General features: G+C 36.8%; 1 protein-coding gene across 1 annotated transcript in view; it reads left to right on the top strand.

Annotated features, from left to right (window-relative positions):
• Positions 1 to 1435: 1435 nt before the first annotated feature.
• The window catches only part of LOC129261648 (uncharacterized), a 31188-nt gene continuing 9828 nt past the window's right edge, over positions 1436 to 22795 (top strand). The window contains exons 1-5 of the mRNA XM_064100061.1: positions 1436 to 1602; positions 14330 to 14667; positions 15388 to 15522; positions 19852 to 20019; positions 21331 to 21600. Coding sequence (XP_063956131.1) covers positions 14559 to 14667; positions 15388 to 15522; positions 19852 to 20019; positions 21331 to 21600 — 682 coding nt within the window. The 5' untranslated portion in view covers positions 1436 to 1602; positions 14330 to 14558. The remainder of the gene's footprint in view (positions 1603 to 14329; positions 14668 to 15387; positions 15523 to 19851; positions 20020 to 21330; positions 21601 to 22795) is intronic.

The following is a 22795-nucleotide window of genomic DNA, read 5'->3' as shown; positions in this document are numbered from 1 at the left end:
GGTAAGTTTTTCATCGATTAATACACCTAAGAAATTTGTTTGCTCTACTCTTTTGATATATTCATCACCTATCTGAATTTGTATATCAGAATTAAGTAATGAATATTTTTTAGATTTAAAAAGCATATATGAAGTTTTGTCAAAATTAATTATCAGACGGTTAGATATAACCACTTGTAAACATTTTGTAATTCAGTATTGACAATAACATTTGTTTCATTTAAGTTTTGACCTGAAATAAATAAATTAGTCTCGTCTGCAAACATAATTGGACAAAAATATTTACTAACATATTGAAAATCATTTACAAATATTAAAAATAGCAAAGACCCGAGGATTGACCCTTGTGGCACTCCGACAGTTAAATCAAGTTGATCAGATGATACATTGTCAATACATACAAACTGCTTTCTATTAAAAAGATAACTTTTAAACCAATTGTGTATATTTCCTCTGATACCGTAATATTCTAGTTTCTGCAATAATATATGGTGATCAATGCAATCAAACGCCTTTGAAAGGTCAAGAAATATTCCAATTAAAAACTTTTTCTTTTCAAAAACATTGTCAAGAGTGTTTGTGAAATCTAAAAGAGCAGTGCTCGTTGAGTGACCTTGTTAAAACCAAATTGTCTTTCATATAAAATATTGTTTTTGTCAATATAATTCAATAATTTATTATATACAATTTTTTTCAAATGTCTTGGTAAAAACAGATAAAAGAGAAATCGGACGATAGTTAGAAACCTTTTCTTTGTCCCCTTTTTTAAAAACTGGAATTACTTTAGCCACTTTGAGTTTATCGGGGAATATTCCTAACTCTAATGACATTGCACATCTTTAGGTTGTAAAATAAAACATAACGTTTTTTTAAAAACTTCAATATTGATATCATCAAATCCCGGACTTTTATTTACCTTGAATGACTTGACTACATCAATAACATCAGCTGGACTCACTGGATTTACAAACATGGAATGATCTATTTTTCTTTTCATAAAAAACGAAAAATTCAAGTCGCTCGATGGTAAACTAGTTATAAGTTTGGATCCAATTGTACTGAAGTAACTATTAAACTGTCTAACAATTTCAACCGTGTCTTTGGTTGTAACATTATCATCGCCCTTAATAACTGTACACTGATCTTTGACTCTACGTTTGTTAATAACTTCATTAATGGTCTTCCATGTTTTACTAATATTACTGTTAAGTTGAGTAAATTTGTTTACATAATATTTCCTTTTACATCTTCTAACTTCAGTATTGAATTCATTTCTGTATTCTTTGTATCTATTTCTTTTACTCAATGTTGGATCTTTAATGAATTTACGATATAAATTATGTTTCTTTTTACACATCTTCCGTAAAGTACTATTAAACCATTACATCATCGGTGTCTTCATTGGTAATTTCTTCGATGCCAAAAAATCGAAGGCAGTTTCGGCGAGAGTACTGTTCTTGATCATTTGCATTGCGTCTCAGGACATCGATGGTTGTAGATTGCCCATCCAACTTTGCTTGAAGAGATTTGATCTTCTGTTCCTTCTCTCTGCTTCCATTCTTGAGGTCAAGGATTTGACCTTCAAGTCTTTCTACATCAGCTGTAAGTTCATAAAATCGTCTATCCACTGCTTTCTCAATGATGGCGAGGAAGTTGTCATTAGACATGATGTCTTTAATAACAGCGGCAACAACTTTCTTGTGAGCAGCTTTCTCTGCAGTTGACCTTGTGCTCACTGAAGGTGAATTTGACATGATGAATAGAAGTATAGGGACGAAAGTGGTCACAGAATGAGCTATTCAGGTTTGCATTGAATAATGAAGAGCAAGTTTCAATGCTGTCCACTTCACGGTTGACTTGCAGTTGCACTTGAAGATTTGAAGTAAATATTGCTCCTGGCTTCTCTTCTGTAATCTTCACTGTAAGTTCATAGTCACTTTCATAAGCTTATACATAGAAAGTAGAAAATTCAGGTTAAAAATCTCGTAGAAGCTAGGAGATTCAAAACAGTATTGTAAAACAGTATTGAATTCGCTCTGCGTCGCGGTTGCGAATATTTCTAGGTATAACATGTACGATAACGTTGGTGAATGCTCCGATACGGACGCCGATCTATGAAAGCTTAAAGTGCCACCCAGATGTTCACATAATGATCTCGTCATGTCTGCATCTCTAAGGGAAAAGGATAAGATAACGAGATCTCGAATCTCGTCATGTCTACATCCCGTGTGAGAGATATTAAGATGACGAGATCTTAGATCTCGTCATGTCTACATCTTATAGAAGAGATGATCAGATTGTAAGATCTCTGATCTCGTCATGTCTACATCTTGTGGGAGAGATTTTCAGATGGCAAATTCTCGGATCCAAGATATTGCCATCTTATCATATCTTCTAAAAGATGTAATAATGACGAGATCCAAGATCTTGTAATCTGAACATCTCTTAAAAAGATGTATATGACGACATCCAAGTTCTTGTCATCTGATCATCTCTCCCACAGGATGTAGACATGATGAGATTCGAGATCTTGCCATCTGATCATCTCTTCTAAAAGATGTAGACATGATGAGGTCCAAGATATTGCCATCTCCTCATCTCTTCTAAAATATGTAGACATGATGAGATCTAAGATCTTGCCATCAGATCATCAATTCTCTTCTAAAAGATGTAGATATGACGAGGTCCAAGATCTTGCCATCTGATCATCTCTTCTACAAGATGTAGACATGACGAGGTCCAAGATCTTGCCATCTGATCATCTCTCCCACAGGATGTAGACATGATGAGGTCCAAGATCTTGCCATCTGATCATCTCTCCCACAGGATGTAGACATGATGAGGTCCAAGATCTTGCCATCTGATCATCTCTCACACGGGATGTAGACATGACGAGGTCCAAGATCTTGCCATCTGATCACCTCATCTCAAAGATGTAGACATGATGAGGTCCAAGATTTGGCCATCTGATCATCTCTCCCACAGGATGTAGACATGATGAGGTCCAAGATCTTGCCATCTGATCATCTCTCCCACAGGATGTAGACATGACGAGGTCCAAGATCTTGCCATCTGATCATCTCTCCCAGAGGATGTAGACATGATGAGGTCCAAGATCTTGCCATCTGATCATCTCTCCCACAGGATGTAGACATAATGAGGTCCAGATCTTGTCATCTGATCATCTCTCCCACAGGATGTAGACATGACGAGGTCCAAGATCTTGCCATCTGATCACCTCATCTCAAAGATGTAGACATGATGAGGTCCAAGATCTTGCCATCTGATCATCTCTCCCACAGGATGTAGACATGATGAGGTCCAAGATCTTGCCATCTGATCATCTCTCCCACAGGATGTAGACAAGACGAGGTCCAAGATCTTGCCATCTGATCATCTCTCCCATAGAATGTAGACATGACGAGGTCCAAGATCTTGCCATCTGATCATCTCTCCCAGAGGATGTAGACATGATGAGGTCCAAGATCTTGCCATCTGATCATCTCTCCCACAGGATGTAGACATGATGAGGTCCAAGATCTTGCCATCTGATCGTCTCTCCCACGGGATGTAGACATAATGAGGTCCAGATCTTGCCATCTGATCATCTCTCCCACAGGATGTAGACATGACGAGGTCCAAGATCTTGCCATCTGATCACCTCATCTCAAAGATGTAGACATGATGAGGTCCAAGATCTTGCCATCTGATCATCTCTCCCACAGGATGTAGACATGATGAGGTCCAAGATCTTGCCATCTGATCATCTCTCCCACAGGATGTAGACAAGACGAGGTCCAAGATCTTGCCATCTGATCATCTCTCCCACAGGATGTAGACATGATGAGGTCCAAGATCTTGCCATCTGATCGTCTCTCCCACGGGATGTAGACATAATGAGGTCCAGATCTTGCCATCTGATCATCTCTCCCACAGGATGTAGACATGACGAGGTCCAAGATCTAGCCATCTGATCACCTCATCTCAAAGATGTAGACATGATGAGGTCCAAGATCTTGCCATCTGATCATCTCTCCCACAGGATGTAGACATGATGAGGTCCAAGATCTTGCCATCTGATCATCTCTCCCACAGGATGTAGACAAGACGAGGTCCAAGATCTTGCCATCTGATCATCTCTCCCACAGGATGTAGACATGACGAGGTCCAAGATCTTGCCATCTGATCATCTCTCCCAGAGGATGTAGACATGATGAGGTCCAAGATCTTGCCATCTGATCATCTCTCCCACAGGATGTAGACATAATGAGGTCCAGATCTTGCCATCTGATCAACTCTCCCACAGGATGTAGACATGACGAGGTCCAAGATCTTGCCATCTGATAATCTCATCTCAAAGATGTAGACATGATGAGGTCCAAGATCTTGCCATCTGATCATCTCTCCCAGAGGATGTAGACATGATGAGGTCCAAGATCTTGCCATCTGATCATCTCTCCCACAGGATGTAGACAAGACGAGGTCCAAGATCTTGCCATCTGATCATCTCTCCCACAGGATGTAGACATGACGAGGTCCAAGATCTTGCCATCTGATCATCTCTCCCAGAGGATGTAGACATGATGAGGTCCAAGATCTTGCCATCTGATCATCTCTCCCACAGGATCATGTAGACATGATGAGGTCCAAGATCTTGCCATCTGATCATCTCTCCCACAGGATGTAGACATAGTCCGGCAGCCCAGGAGATTTATTCAACCGAAAGCCGGACAAGCAAATGACCCCATAGCTGGATGGCATGGACCCTGAAGTTTACAAAAATGCATTGCTGCCGGGTTCTATCCGTGGTCTTCCCTCCGAAATGACGTAATATATGACGTTACTACAAAATGGCCTTATTTCACCATTTTTTAGACATTCTACACATAGCATGAAGTCAAGGGAGAATATCTCACCCAAACCATGCTTGTTTTGTATGAAACTTCCAAAATATATTGAACAAGTAATGCACAAGAAACACGCAAAATTTCACGAACAGAAATTATTATTTACATATGCAAATTACGTAATGAAATTTGCATATCATTAGTTTGGGAGATTTCTTGCATCAAAAATTGTCGAAAATCGATTCAGAAATTTATTTTCTTTTTTAGTGTAATTTGATATATTTCCTCTCAAGTATAATATCATTCTCTTTATCTATATCTCTACTTTTAGAAAATATATGTCAGTAATTGGAAATGACATTATAGACTGTGATTTCAGCCCCCTTTTCAATATGGTGCGCACATAGAAATCGGGCGTTTTTGGCCCATTGTCACCATATAGCTGAGGTGTGCGAACGATATGCCTACTTTATTGATGTTTCCTGCATTTTGCATGATATTAAATCTTCGAAACAACATATTTTCATCTTCATTATGTCTCTGCTGATAAATAAATGATTTCAGCAAATGAGATTGATTGCCCACTGGGCAGTCTATAGGCTACGTTTTCAGCCTAGTTTTCAACAACGAACCTATACCATGACTGCATCGTTGTAGTCGAGTCGGTTATGGGGGTTCCTGTGTACCATCAAAATATTTTTCATTCAACGTTTTTGTATTGCCTGAAGTGTCTAGTTAATGAATCTTGATGTTCCCTTTGCAAAATCGTGTCCCATTGGGGTTCAAAATTGATATCTTTGGCGTCCCTTTGATTTTTTTAATGAAAATCAATTATTTTCACATTTTATTGCACAGAGTGTGACAATGGGACAATCTTAAATGGATACGCATTTCACTATGATTTGGATAGTAGAAATTGGTTGAAATCGTTTTCTGAATAGTTCGGTTAATACATTTTGAAAAAAAACAAGAATTCATCAAACAAAATTGAACCAAAATATTCATGTGCATTGACATCTATCTGTTTTATCTTGCATTGCCTTTGTTGATGTGCTTAACACGCAGAAATTCATGTAACGTGCTTAGCGATCGATAGAAAGGTATGTACATGTATTACTTGTATCATGTGTATGAGGGTAACAGGCGTTTTCTACACAAAGCAACTTTTATAATAGGGTCATTCTCAAAAAAATGTTACAATTCACAAAAAAACGTGTCTCGACTATCTTATGGCCGATAGCTTCACAACCCTGAACATTTTCTCCAAAAATATTATCAAGAAAATGACAATAATAGACTAGCTCCACAAACCATATGCGACCAGTGACTAGTAAAGCTCTAATTTTATTACAAAAGCCTTTTATTTTTGCTTTTTGTTAGAATCAACACTGTCTCTGGTCAGTTTTAGATTTTACTATCGTTCTCTTTTATAAGTACTCTGTATTTCTTACCTACATTAATGTCTGGTGAGGGCACCTTGGTGTAAACGTCTGAAATATTGCGCTTATCCTAGTATTTGATGATCACTTTGTGATTATTTTCACTTTTAACTTTGTCCCAAATTCATTTTAACCTCCGTAACGAATTCTGCCACAAGTTTTTTCTTCCTTTCAAACTGACTGATATTATATGATAATTTGTCTGCAAAGTAGAGTGATATTCATTGATAAATAATTGATAGGGAATTATCATATGTGTTTCCTGTATTACCTGGAAATAAAGGACTATTAAAAAAAATTGAAATGTATGACTAAACAGCTTTAACATCCGTAACGCACCTTAAGAACATATGCACTTTGGCAATTCTGTTAAGGATTCAGTATTATATAGGATAAGAGACACCTTTTATAATAAATACAGTTTTCAAAGGTAGGGCTGCTAAATAAGGACCATGTTGGACCATAAAGCATAAAAACAGTAACTTCCGTAACGCATTAACTTCCGTAACATTTTTTCTTGAATATGCTACAAATTTGTGCTATACTGAATCACTCCGGATCATACAGATATAAATCATATAAGGTACCCTCCACCTAGTTACCCATAAAAATAATAGCTATTCATCCTTGATAAATTATTATTACACACCTTATTTTCAACATCACTTTGAAAAGAGGGAAGATTGCCAACGAAAACAATTTCCCGAGAATTATATACGATATTTAATGCTTTTGGAATTTTGAATAATTCATACTACAAATTTTGAATATTGGCATCTTCTTTAGAACTTAAAATTGAGAACTTCCTTTGCTATATAAAGTGTATTAACTTCCGTAACAATTACTGTTACGGAAGTTAATACACTTCTCTGCTGTACTTTGCTGAGATTGATAGTACGATTCTAGTTCCAGAATAGGTGTCATGGCTTTGTCTAATGCTGAAGTCGGCAGAAACGGCGGAGAGAAAGGGAAGAAGGAGAAACAATTAAGTTTTCATGGACAAGGAAAGAGAAAGAAACTATTTGCAATGACTCATGAGGAGGATTAATATATCACCAATCAAAAATGTGAGCGCAAAGCGCGAGCTAAAACTTTTGTATAGTTTAACCTGAAAACTTGACATTCTAAGCATTTTTTGTAAAAAAAATCAGGATGTTATCTGAATAAACTATTAATGCGAGTACAAAGTGCTAGCTGATTTTTTTCGTATTCTGACTGAAAGCTTGATATTTTAAACACTCTTTGTACCAATTACAAGGATGGGTATCTTAATTGATGCGAATGTAATTTTTTTATATTTTGATCTGAAAAAAATAATTTTTGGACGTTTTTGTTTGAGAAAAAGATATATATCCAATAAGCAATTGTTGCAAAGGTAAGACGCGCGCTTTTTGAGGTTTAGACCCAGTTTAGACCCCAAAAAGTGACATTCTATTAACTTTTTGTAATCATAAAAATGATGGGTGTCTTGCTAAGGAAATGATGCGCAGCGAGTGCGAAGCGCGAGCTGAAAATATGTGTCATTCCAATATGAAAACCAGACATTTTAAGCACGCTTTCAAATAAAGAGGATATAAATTGAATAACAAATAATTTCATGCAATAAAACACAAAAGAACAAGCGGGGATTACATGTACATGTATGTACACCATCAATCAACTCTTTTAATATTCATGAAGATATGCATAGACTAAACTGTTTCACTAAAATAATGAAAATCTTTAAAATGGCATAACTTCGTTATTCCTTGTTCGATTTTGATCATATTTGCAGTATTTTGTTTGTCTGATTAGCATCTGTTCAGATCATATTTTTCTCAGCCTGGATGATCCCTTTAATGCGCATGAAAAGCGCTGAAATAATTGATATAGGCCTACTGACATGAAAACATGGAAAGGGATATTTCAAACACTCACGGTTTGTTGGAATTTAGAAATGAAATACGTTTTTCGATAATAAAACATTTTGGCTATTCATCATTTTTTTAAATCACGAACAGGATGCGTAATTGCGTATCTCGATGAAACAAGATAATTAAAAAAAATCGCGATTAGATCATATAGATTCCATTAATAATTTGTGTATTTGTGAATTTTTAGCCTCTTGTTTCATTCAACTTCCTTATTTATTATTCTTTTCCCCATGTCCTTTTTTAATGTTTTTTTTTTCTTTTTTTTCTCTCTATCTTTTTGGCTATTGGCAAGCGGCGGGATTCGTAACCCAGGAAAATCATCCTGGTTACGGGACTGCGATTGTTATATTTTGTTTATTGCCAGGAACTTTTAAGATGAACTGCAATTCTGTGGCCCGGTTATTCGGTTTTCTCATTCCAACTTTTTGAACAAGAACGACAACAAAAATTAGTTTCCGTTTCCTGTTCTGTTTTTAACTTTTTTTGGGGGGGGGGGGGGGCTGGCAAATTAAGCTATGCGTTCCACATTTATCTTTATTTATTAAAAAAAGGTTATACGAATACCTAAATATGGATTTTCTTAAGCTAACAAAATAAATATTGCAATTTGTGACTTGATTTAACTTCCGTAACGAAGATTGACACGGGTAAATGCCACTCGAGGATTTGATGGTAACGTATCTTGGGATTCCCAGAATTGGTCATGCATTGCTTAGGATCTTGCTTAGGATGACTTAAGGCCAGAAAATTTTAAGATGAACTACAATTATGTGGCCCGGTTATTCGGTTTTCTCATTCCAACTATTAACAAGAACGACAACAAAAATGACAGTTGTCTGTTTCCTGTTCTGTTTTTAACATTTTTTTTTTTGGGGGGGATGGAAAAATTAAGCAATGCGTTCCACATTCATCTTTAATAAATAAAAAAAATGTTATACGAATACCTTAATATTGATGTTCCTAAGCTAACAAAATAAGTATTGCAATTTGTAACTTGATTTAACTTCCGTAACGAAGATTGACAAGGGTAAATGCCATCGAGAGGATTTGATGGTAAACTATCTTTGGATTCCCAGAATTGGTCATGCATTGCTTAGGATCTCAGGTTATGGATGAAAAGTTATTTTAAGGTTGGCTTATTCAAATTGTGAACATTAAACTGAACGAAAGATGTGCAATGATTTTATGGTACTTTTTGTTATATGTTATTTGGTAAAATCCTGCTTCTGAAAAACAATAATGAATATTTTTTCTATCTTGCAAAAATTTTGGCCCAGTAAATAAAATTGCTGATACCACACTTAAACTAAATTGTGTGCATTTCTATTTCAATCATTTCAAAAGTGATTTAATCGAGTAACATAAGTGGGCAATGCTAACGATTAACCTCCGTAACATTGATATACAGTGCTTGAGTTAATCCGGTCAGTACTTCAAATTGACGCAACAGCGACTTGCCCCTTTTCTGTTGCCACTTTCTCATACATGGTACTTTCACAATATGCATCTTTCAACCCATTCTGTAGACTTCATTTTTACGATTTCTTCCCCCATCAATTGATGCATTTTTCTGAGAATGACCCAATAATGAAATCTCTTGAAAAAGGTAGAGGATCGAGGCATTGCTCTGCATTTTCATTTTGCATGCAATTACTTTCGGGCACCTTAAAGCATAGTCCCACAAGAGCCAGTAGAAGGTTACATACCACACCCTTATCCGTAGCTTGACTATTCTGATATCGTGCTTTTCGGAGCCCCCAATGTGGCAAAATTTCGTTTTGGGTATGTAATTTTTTTCCTTTAAATCACTTAGAGACAAAAGAGTAGGCTTTTCTCTATCAGCTACATATAAAGAAGATAGGGCATAGCATAAAGCCTACCCCCTCAGGGGGCTGCCAAAGTCACACAATCCTTTTTTCGTATTTTGCAAATTTCTCGGAAAATTCGTCATTTTGGAGAACCATTGAGGCAAAAGGTGTTTCTGCCTTGAGGTAAAGCTCTTGTTTTTGTTTTGTAACCACATAAAGATGACAAAGTATGATCTTCTTTATCAGTTACATATAAAGATGTGGTAGCACACTGAAGCCTTCCCCCTTCAGGGGCTGCCGAACTCTTCCAACTTTTATGTCTATTTTCCCTCTTTATTGAAAAAAATTGCAGTGTTTGAGCCCCCATTCAGGCAAATGGGCATTTCTGCTATATAGTAAAGCTAGTTTTGATTTGGGAAACCACTTGGAAATAAAAGAATAGGCTTTTTTCTATCAGCTACATGTACAAAAAGTGCTGGCACATCGACTTCTACCTTCTTCAGAGGCTCCAAGATTGGCTGATTTTCCCATATATTGGAAAAAATATGGAAAAGGGGTGGGTAACTTTGGGAACCCCCAGAGGGGATAGGCTTTGCTGCGCAACCACTTATTAGCAGCAGATAGAAGAAAGTCTACTCCTTTAATTCCACGTAGTTTCAAAAGAATAAAACTGGCTTTACTATATAGCAGAAACACTTTTTGCCTCAATGGGGGCTCGAAAATAGCATATTTTCCCATTAATGGGCAAAATACGTAAAAGGGTTGGGTAACTTCGGCAGTCCCCAGAGGGGACAGGCTTTGCTGTACCAGCACTCTTTTATATGTAGCAGATAGAGGAAACTCTACTCTTTTGTCTCCATATAGTTTAAAAACAATAAAAGTGGCGTTACTACATAGCAGCAACACTTTTTGCCTCAATGGGGGCTCGAAAATAGCATATTTTCCCATAAATGGGTAAAATACGTAAAAGGGGTGGGTAACTTCGGCAGTCCCCAGAGGGGATAGGCTTTGCTGTACCAGCACTTCTTTATATGTAGCAGATAGAGGAAACTCTACTCTTTTCCCTTCAATGGGGCTCCAAAAATGTTGAATTTTCCAAGAAATGGGAAAAATACGAAAAAAGGATGGGGGACTCCGGCGGTCCCATAAGGGGGGGGTGGGGTAGGCTTTGCTGCGCCCTCACTTCTTTATAATGTAGCTGACAGAGAAAAATGTACTGTTCTAGAGGTTGCTTTTTGGTGTCATTTTATCGCAATATCGAGTAATATATGGTATTTGCCCTTTAACTAAGCAAAATACTGTCATGAAGCGATTCAGTATTATCGGTATATTATATCCTCTTTCGTGTCGAATGTTGATATTTTGCTATAGTTGTTGATGTTAATGATTGAACAGATAGATATCAATGCACATGCAAATTTTTGACCAAAATCATGACAATTTCGGGATAAATTTTATTTCAAAATATATTAGCTGTCCAGAAAACGAATTCAACCAATTTCTACTATCCGAATCATAGTGAAATGCATATTCATTTAATATTGTCCCATTGTCACATAATTACTTTTCATTAAAAAAATCCAAGGGACGCCAAAGATATCAATTTTGAACCCCGTGGGACACGATTTTGCAAAGGGAATATCAAGATTCATTAACTAGACACTTCAGGCAATACAAAAACGTTGAGTGAAAAATATAGTATGATGATGCAAAGGAACTCCCATTTCCGACTCGACTACAATAATGCAGTCATACATGGTATAGGTTCATTGTTGAAAACTAGGCTGAAAACGTAGCCTATAGACTGCCCAGTGGGCAATCAATCTTTGCTGAAATCATTTATTTATCAGCAGAGACATAATGGAGATGAAAATATGTTGTTTCGAAGATTTAATATCATGCAAAATGCAGGAAACATCAATAAAGTAGGCATATCGTTCGCACACCTCAGCTATAAGGTGAAAATAGGCCAAAAAACGCACGATTTCTATGTGCGCACCATATTGAAAAGGGGACTGAAATCACAGTCTATAATGTCATTTCCAATTACTGACATATATTTTCTAAAAGTAGAGATATAGATGAAGAGAATGATATTATGCTTGAGAGGAAATATATCAAAAAAAATACACTAAAAAAGAAAATAAATTTCTGAATCGATTTTCGACAATTTTTGATGCAAGAAATCTCCCAAACTAATGATATGCAAATTTCATTACGTAATTTGCATATGTAAATAATAATTTCTGTTCGTGAAATTTTGCGTGTCTCTTGTGCATTACTTGTTCAATATATTTTAAAAGTTCCATACAAAACAAGCATGGTTTGGATGAGATATTCTCCCTTGACTTCATGCTATGTGTAGAATGTCTAAAAAATTGTGAAATAGGGCCATTTTGTAGTGACGTCATATATTACGTCATTTCGGAGAGAAGACCACGGATAGAACCCGGCAGCAATGCATTTTTGTAAACTTCAGGATCCATGCCATCCAGCTATGGGGTCATTTGCTTGTCCGGCTTTCGGTTGAATAAATCTCCTGGGCTGCCGGACTAACATGACGAGGTCAAAGATCTTGCCTTCTGATCATCTCTTCTCAAAGATGTAGACATGATGAGGTCCAAGATCTTGCCATCTGATCATCTCTTCTCATAGATGTAGACATGACGAGATCCGAGATCTCGTCATCTTATCCTCTTCCCTAAGAGATCTAGACATGACGAGATGATTATATGTACATCTGGGTGGCACTTTTAAGCTCCCATACCGATCGGTATTGTATGAAAGAAACCCAATTGGCAAGGGCGGAAATCTCTCCCCAAAGGTAGGGAGGGCCAGGGTCTGGTTATCACCCCCAATGTAAGGTCATCTCGTCCAAAATACATGTTTTATTTCGATTTCTCTCTTTCCATCATAAAAGACCGAAAATAGTAGGGGGACATTTGATATTGTGTCCCCCTACTATTTTGGGTAGGGAGGACGCGTCCCCCTGCCCCCCCCCCCCTGGGATTTCCGCCCATGTAAATTGACGTCTGTAGAGTCTAGACAGTTTTATGATCCATGGAGGTGGATAAATGTCTTCATACAGTGTGTACACCATGATTTACGAACACCATTTAAATTATGATATCAGAATCAGAAAGGTTAAATATTAACCTGAGAGCAAATGTTTCATTTTTGGCAGCCCGGCATTACATTTTAATAGTTTGACAACATAGTTTGACTTTCACTTTGTTGTATACGATGGCGTAAACCTACATATGGGAGTGCTAATAAAAAAGATAAAATGAAAATGAAATCAACCAAACAAATACCGAGAAATAAATGCGAAGGCAGAGAAGCTAAATTGAAAATATATATATATATGTTGTCTGGATCTGATGATAAAATCTGTCGCAAAATTAAATCGTCATTTAAAAAAAAAGTTGCTCGCCTGCTTGCTTTGCTCGTTCAATTTCCCCATGCGCTATTTTACGCCTGTTTTGTTTTACTTTATAGGCCACAGATCGTATATTTTCCCAACAAATTTTCTAACAATCCGTGATATGAACGAAGTTGACTGTAAGTCTGGCGAGGCTGTATATGAATATTCGCTTAAGTAAATATAGGCCTACATTTAAAAAAAATATGCATATAAAATCTGGATGATATCTGATCTACATGTTATTCATTGTTTTCAATAAAAGTCTTCACATCATGATTGAATTCGTGCTTGCAAACCATTATGTACCTCGCATAAGACATCAAAGTTTTATTCAAGAGACAGACTATTGAGGCACAAGAGAAGTTTAAAAAAGAAAAATTTATTCAGAGAAATAAACCCAATTCTCCGCCTAAATTTGTGTCTTTATTGCTCTTTATTTTTCTTTCAGCTATATACATGTATATGCAGAAATCGGAATTAATCATGATGTTCGAAGTCGCTAACAAATGAGTTTTTTTTTTCATTCTGAATAAACTTCACAAAAAAGCGAAAACATCTTTGGAATTTTGCAATTAAAATGTGGATGAAATATTTCGCTTTTATTTTGAATTGATTGTTAATCAAATTTGTGTTTGCTCTTAGAAATATTTCAAATACAACTCAAACTTTCGAAAAGGTGTGTAACATATTCCTGAATAGTTAACAGTATGCAACGTCTAAGCAAGACACATCCTAGGCTTACATAGCGGAACTTTCCGTTCAAGTCCACATAATGTAATATCATCGATTTTCCTTCTAACTTTGCCTTTGTCGCTCAAAAATGCATAAAATTAGTCAATGTGTACCTTTCCTCGGTCGTCATGGTAATATGTTTGCATTTCTTCTGGTATTCAAATAGATGCGTGACACATGTCGAGACGAATCAACAGAACGGGGTTCATGTCGAAATTGACTGCATCATTGCTATTTTGGGCACAGGCGTTGCCGTCGTCATCAACAGTTGGTGTTGCTGCATACTCCATCTTCCAGTTTAAACTCTTTCAAAGCTCCGTCAGTTTTTCTGTTAAAACTGATTCTAACTGACAAAATAAAAGATTGATCGGAAATAAGATTGCCCAAGATTCGGAATGGGGTTGCAAAACTATCTTAGAGGAAATATTTCAGGATACGTGATGCGTTTTTCGTCCCTATTTCTCCTACTGGCGGCATCATCATCAGCAGAACTACAAGTGATAAGTATGTACTTTAAATGTAATTCCTTGTTAAGAATTTACCAGCTTTGAATCACTCACCTATGACCGTTCTCTCACAGTCTTATTACTTACTTAAAATGTAATAAATGTAATTAGATGTATATTTCTCTCGAATGAAAAAAAAATACATCCGCTGTGGTCCTCTTTGAAAAAATGATAGTAAATCTTGGATCATGACATTAAAAAGAAAGTCTGGAGATAGGTACATACACAAAATATTTCGGTATTTCAAGAGACCACGAAGGCTGCTTATTCTAAAGTTGTTTTTCTTCAGAAAGGAGGACCAAAGTCTAGAAGTCAATAAGAGGTAAGCAAATAAAAGAGAACATGCATCAAAAGGAACAAGGGGCTTCGGACAATTTATATCCCGATTTATCCTAGATCAGATACTGGAGCAAGAGCCAGTGTCGATGCGATTGTATTATTTGCCATTATGGACTTTTATTTAGATATTCAAATAAATTATAAAAACAAGTAAGATGTGAGTTTTATCACAAACTTCCTGCTTGTGCATTCATTTCTAGTGGAATAAAGTTATCCATATTGTGTTCACTCATAATCTCATGATGTGTTAGCAATGGGCCTGAATCTGTTTTTCTTTTATATATATATACTTTGGGGGAGTGCATCTGCGTGAACTAAAGTAAAACAATGTTGTGTTTCAGATTTATTTATATTTTAATTATTCTCAATCAATTCTCAGGTGATGTGAGATTAGATGACGGCCTTTGGAAAGGAATCCCTACTGTTGACCTTGAGAACAAGACCAATCTTCAGATATGTGCTAATGAGACTTACTGGTGCGCCGATGCGGCAGACGCTATCTGTCAGTATTTCGGTTAGTACATGACATTTCAAGTAGTGAAAAAAGGGGAAAGAGAGAAAAGGAGGGAGAAAGGGAGAGAAAGAACAGTATGAAAATGAGAGATATGAGTCGTGTAACTTCATATTGACCCTGCTATTTTAACCGAGAAAATAATATAACGTCAAATCATTTAGATCGAACCTTCCCCCACCCTCTTTCAAACATCCGGGTGGCCTCACTGGGACTGTCAAAGTTTCCTTCATAACTTTTTTCTGTATCATTGTGAAGAATGGAACCCATGCGTACATAAATGTCAACAAACCAATCGGTTATGAGTACTTTTGAGTTTTATCCATTTTTAAACTGCAAGTGGCTGATGAAATCATTCATGAACGCTCCCATCGAGACAAGGGAGTTGATGAGTTTGGTATTTATTTTAGAGGGATGGTCCGGGCTGAAAGGATTTAAAAGCTTAATAAATAGAGTAGAATTCACTGAGCAAAATGCCGAAAATTTCATCAAAATCGGATAACAAATAACAAAGTTATTGAAATGTAAAGTTAAGCAATATTTTGTGAAAACAGTCGTCATGAATATTCATTAGGTGGACTGATGATGTCACATCCCCACTTGTTCTTTTGTATTTTACAATATGAAATTATGTTTATTCAATTTTTTTCCTCCAAGAACTAGACAAATTGGATTGACAACTGATTTAGTGCATTAGATGTTTATTGGTGCAACTTAATTCATTATAAGGGAGACATATTATTCACACAAGTATGGAATAATGAAAAAATTATGATTTTATGTAATAACATAAGAAAACGGAAGGTGGGGATGTGACATCATTAGCCCACCTAATGAATATTCATGACGGCTGTTTTCACAAAATATTGCTAAACTTTAAACTTCAATAACTTTATTATTTGGTATCCAATTTTGATGAAATTTTCGGCATTTTGCTCAGTGACTTCTACTCTATGTATTAAGATATAAATATTTTCAGCCTGGACCATCCCTTTAAGTCATTGGTTAACAATTTTAGATTTTAAAATCCTAATCTAACCTCAAATTTGAGATATTATAAACGAATTCTGTAGCATAAAAGCATCATTCTGAAAAGCCTTTGGTAGCAAAGCCCCATTACTAAAAATGTAGTTACCAAATAAAATTGCTCAGTATAGTCATGACAGTACTTCACATTTTGGCACCTGCTCATTTTGGCGATTTGCCAAAAACAGAATGAAACGTTACAATGGAATTCTTCTAGTTCACATAAGAAATCTGCATGGATTTAAGTTTGTTTTGTGCGGGGGTTTTTTTTGGGGGGGTATTTTTTATGTCTTGCACTTTAAAATAAAAACCTGGATTAAAATATTGGATGAAGAAGCGCTTAAACTCAATCACAGGTCGGCATATAAGAAAGGATATCATGAACAAACACGCTATACCTGCAGAAAGAATATAGGGATATATAGAAGAGGTAATACAGCACAAATATGAAGTTATTCAGGATAACATATAATAATAGAATTAAGGACAATCATAAGTGAATAAATAAGATAGATAAATTGAAATTCTTGATCATGTTGTTCGTCAACATTTGGGGACAGACAGAGGCGTCGATCCTGGGGGGGGGGCGATCGCCCCACCAATGAAAATATTGGGGGGGGGGGCAAACATATCGTTTTGCCCCCCCCCCCCCCAATAATTCCGCATGTGCAACTAAAAATTAAAATAAGATTGTAATGCTACACTGAACTCAGCAAGTGAGATTGAGATACCAACTCGATTTTTATTTAAAATCGTGCTCAAAATGTCTGCTTTTCAGATTGGAATATTACATTTTTCAGCTCGCACTTCGCGCTCGCATCATTTCTGTACCAAAAACTCATACTTTTCATGATTAAATAGGTGAATAAAATGTCTCATTTTCAGTTCTAAACCCCAAAAGAACTCCCGCTTCGATTTGCAATAATCTTTTGTTGGATATATATCTTGTTCTTTTTTAAAAGCGTCCATTAGACTGTCTTTTTTTCCAGATCGATGTATCAAAATTTTCAGCTCGCGCTTCGCGCTCGCATCTATTTTTCTTCTAGATACCCATCTTAATCATTGGTACCAAAAATACTTAGAATATCAAGCTTTCAGGTCAGAATATAAAGAAATTTCAGCTCGCTATGTTGTGAGATACATGTATCTATCCTCCTCATGAGTTATACAAACAAACCTAAACAGGTACACTTTTCCTGTTTTCATGTCATACTAAAAAAATTCAGCTCGCGCTTCGCGCTCGCATTGTTGTGGAGGATGAGATATGTGTCTCTTTCTCATGAGTCATATATATATACACTGTTGGTCATAAAGGTGGAATAAAATATTTTTGAATAAAAATCGACAGTTTTGTTGGTATTTGAAAGGCTACGCGTAGACAAAATGGTAATTGAGTGATTACATAATGTTTCCCCATTACACAGGTGACATTATAACATGAGAAATTTGGATTACGTAATAAATTATTTTGTTGTAGACTATAAAAGCCTATGCATATGATATTCTGTCCCTTTCCCTGATTTAGCACTGTGTATAAGAAGGTTGCATTTTTTCGAGTTCCTTGTACCGTTTGAAATAAAAATCGGTAGAGACGTTCCCTGGACTATGCCTGGTCCAACGGCAACAGCAACACGCGAGAGAGTGGTAGCACTGCGACAGGAGGGCTACAAGCAGACTGATACCGCAGAAGTCCTAGGGATATCACAGAGTGCAGTCTCTAAGATCCTGAAACGTCAACGTGAGGCGGGGAATGTGCGGCCACGGAAATCTCCAGGACGTCCCAGATTGACCACAAGAAGAGATGATCGCCAACTGTTGAATTTCAACCGCAGAAACCGGAAATTGCCCACGAGCCGTCTCCGTCGCTTGTGGAGGAGATATCATGGGATCAACGTTTCCCGGTCAACCGTTAATCGCAGATTGCTCCAACATGGTTACCGAGCACGACGGTTGACCAAATGTCCACGCCTGTCTGTTCACCTCAGAGTAGCTCGTCTTCTTTGGGCTAGGGAGCACAGAAGGCTTCATCCAGGACATTGGCAACATGTGGTCTTCACGGACGAGAGCCGGTTCATCCTTGACCGAAAGGATGGGAGACAACGAGTTCGTCGATTAGCCGGGGAAAACCTTTGTGATGAATGTATCCACGAGACGACTGAAGTCGGAGGCGGCTCAGTGATGATATGGGCCGGCATCCATTATGGAGGGAAAACGCCAATGGTGGTTCCGGACGGAAACGTCAACGCCGCCGCCTACAGGGATATCTTGGAGTCCCACTGTCTTCCATATGCAAGACGAGTGTATGGGCACAATTTCCGACTGCAGGATGACAACGCTAGACCGCAAAGGGCCGCTGCAGTAAAGGAATTCCTGGAGGCAGAGGGCGTCGTACAGTTGCCATGGCCAGCTTGTTCGCCGGATATGAACCCCATAGAGCATGCATGGGATGCCCTAGGCCGAGCCATCAACGACAGAGAGGTCATTCCTCAAAATCTGCAAGAGTTGGCAGATGCTCTGAGGGAATAATGGGACGCTATGCCTGTTGACGTCATCAACAAGCTAGTGGACAGCATGTAACGACGTCTGCATGCGCTGGTTCGTGCCAGGGGTGGACATACCCGATACTAGTGACTGAGTAAGAACAATGACTCAAGTTTGATGCAAATTTGTCCATGAAATCACAAAAAAAGTCATCTGGAAAACTGAGAGAGATTGAAAATAAATATCTCATGATCCTTCAATTTACTGTATATTGTCGTCAGTGTTGTTCTATGCTCATGACATCCATCGCTTAGGACATAAACTTGTAAAATATCACTGTCAAACGTGTGTAAAAGGCAGAATTATAAAGTAAAGTGGTTATCATGCACTATAAATGCCATATTCGAATCATGTTGTAATAATTACGCTGAGAAAATTTGGTGAAAAAAAATATTCCACCTTTATGACCAACAGTGTATATATATATATATATATATATATATATATATATATATATATATATATATATATATATATATGCATATATATATATAATATATGCCTATGTGTGTGGGGGTGTAGGGGTGTGTGTGGGTGAGTTTGTTCGTTTTGTGTGATCAGCGCCATTGGAACGTTGAGTCATGATTTTGCCCCCCCCAATCTGAAAAATGGATCGACGCCCCTGGGGACAGACAAGACACACGCACCAAAAAAGACATATGGTGTAGGCAATTGTCTTGACACGCTTATGCTCTGAATTGTCTTAAGAAAATTAATGAAATACGATGAAATTTTATTTACGGATGCATTGATAAATTTTTTCAGGATTCGAGGGGCATATGATCATCAATTTGGATGAAGTACCCACGGAACCTGAATCTGATGAAGAATATGCCTTGTGTATGGTCGATCGCAATATCACAGACTCTCGTCTTCAGCTTGCTTGTCAGATCACTACGAAATGCGAGAACCTACCAACAATCTCCTGTCTACGTAAGTATACCAGAGTACAGATTAGACATAATATTATGTGAATAAAAAAAACGACCTATCCTATTTCTAATCCTATCTTTCACTTTCAGAATTGCTTTCCTTTAAATTGCCATCAACCTCACATAACCTGCGAAGTGGTTAAGGATATATTCCTTTTTAAAATACCCTACTCTAAAACCAAAGCAACTCTTGGAGACTGTGCATTTAGCTACGCAGCTCTTGGTGGAACCAACTTCCCCTTATAATTAGAATGGCCCAATCTGTACCTGCTTTCAAAATATTATTCAAGACACATCTGGGTAGGGAAGCATTTAAGTAGACCGTCGTTTTTTGTTTGTTAGTAAGTAGTATAAGTAATAGGAGTAACCAAAGCACAACAGAGTATATATATACTGTATAGTGGCTGCGCTATACAAATTTATCATAATTATTATTATCATATCATTACGATCTTAGATTAAAAATTATGACATTTTTTTTTTTAAATATGGCTCAAATGGTTTCTAGCTTCATTTTACTTGCGTACTTTGTCAACTTTGAATGTATAATATTTGTCACGCATTATTGGACATTTTGAATTGATTTGCTTAATTAGTTTTTGATAGCATTGTAATAATTAAAAATGATATTGCATTTAAGAAGATTACTTTAAATGTCTCAAATTGTAATTCATATATGACCAGTGAATGGTGCTTTTAAATTGTGAAAAGGTTTGTAAACGATGCGCATTCTAACTAGCGATACTTGCAACGTTTGTTGTCATTTTTCTCCTGATAAGAATCGATATCGAATATCTAATTTTGTTACCCATATAAAGCGTTTCATTTATTTTTTTTCTCGGCTTCAATGGAATTTTATTCAGTAGATGTCCTTTTTTATCTAATCATATTATCTGAGAGAGTAATCGTATTACATGAGAGTAAATCAATTAAAAAAGCTAGTTTCATGAAATGAAGTGAGGTCAGAAATGATACCGTCCAATCTCGTTCAGCTAGTTTATTTATTCGTATCAAATAATTTATAAAGAATAACAATATATTCGCGGCTTCATGCATAAAATCGGAAACTACAGAAAAGAATTATATAAACTCGAACATATCGGAAAGAAGGGGGCAGGTTGATGAACAAGCCGAGAGAGAGAAAAAAAAGATATATGAGGTATTGAGCAGAAAAAGATTGAGTGAGACAGAGAAAGAGCACGTAAGGATGAAGTTTAATTAGATTTTTAAAAATAGAATAAAAGTGATAAGAATTCTTAATCCAGTTCTGAGTGAAAATTTATTCCAGGCTATTCACTCTTGCTTTCCTCAGTTCCCGGATATGAGGGCTGTTACAACCGAACGGATGACAAGCCGTTCTTTTCTGATGGTGTGAAATCAGATTTAGGAGATCAACTTCTTGATATCCAGACCTGCGCCATAGCCTGTAGTGATAGTCCATACCTAGGACTTACGAATGGCCAGGACTGTATCTGTGGATCAACACTAGGGGATCGTAGTCTTGTAGGAGATTGCGATGTGGGATGTGAAGGAGATGATTTACAGCAATGTGGAGCAGATGACGGGATCAGTGTCTACAGTGGTGAGGGCAAGTCGACGTAGTAGTTCTTCTTGGGTTTTTTTTTTTTAGTCACCATGAAAATTATATATATGATTTTTTTTTCAAGAAGGACTAACCTGAACACAAATCATTACTCCAGGGTCCCGTAACACAAAGATTAGCGGTTAATCGTACGTTTGATTTTCACGATTGATTATACATTGTAGTCTATGCAATCAATCGTAGAAAAATGTTCTACGATCATTGCTTACCTTACCTGGGGCCCGTCTTACAAAGAGTTGCGTCTTATCGGATCAATCGCAACTATGGAAAGCCAGCAAAGTCAACATATTAAATGCATGTTTGTTAAAAAAAATTCTAGTTATGAATAGTTATCTATAAATTCATTGATTTCTTGACAGTTTGGTGTGTTTTCCTTTGTTTACAAAGGACATTTTGCAAATTTCCTGTAGGATAAATTATGACACTGATGGATTTCCATAGAGTTACGATCGATTGCATGGGTCAATCGTACCTCTTTGTAAGATGGGGCCCAGATCTCAAAAAAACTTGCCTGTAATTAAACTTGTTCCGTAAAATGTATCCCTATATTTTAGTTTTAAACTTACCTCGCTTATGATGGGTATCTAAGATCTATATCCACCTTTGTCGTGTTATAATTTATTTGAATAAACTAACCAAGTATATATATCGAAAAGTCGAAAGTAGGAGATGACTTGCATGAGTATTCCAACATTCCAGATACGTTAAAATAATAATAATAATAATAAATAGACTTATATCGCGCCAAATCCACTCTGTAGAGTGCTCAAGGCGCTTTTTAGGAAATTATAAAAGAAATTAAGAAGAATTGAACAGAAATGTTTTGAGGTAATGTTTGAAAGTTTCAGAAGTCAAGCACTGTTTGATGTTTTGAGGGAGGCTATTCCATAGCTTAGAGGATGAGTAAACAAATGATCTTTCACCCCAGGTTTTGGAAATTTTGGGGGTAACAAGAGAATTGGAAAAGGAGGAACGTAAGGAACGTAAAATGATCAAACGGCAAAGAAATCGAAATGATGAAATGATTAAATTCAGACAAATCTATCGCGTAGATCATTTATACTTATATGCCTACCATGATAACAGCCCTGGTGGGTGTTTCATAAAGCTGTTAGTAAGTTAAGAGCGACTTTAAGAACGACTGGTGATCCTTTCTTGTGGTAAATGGTAATAT

The sequence above is a fragment of the Lytechinus pictus genome, chromosome 5 (genome assembly GCF_037042905.1).
Source record: "Lytechinus pictus isolate F3 Inbred chromosome 5, Lp3.0, whole genome shotgun sequence".
NCBI lineage: Eukaryota > Metazoa > Echinodermata > Echinoidea > Temnopleuroida > Toxopneustidae > Lytechinus > Lytechinus pictus.
Note: the sequence above shows the minus strand (reverse complement) of the source record. Positions and strands in the feature narration are given on the sequence as shown.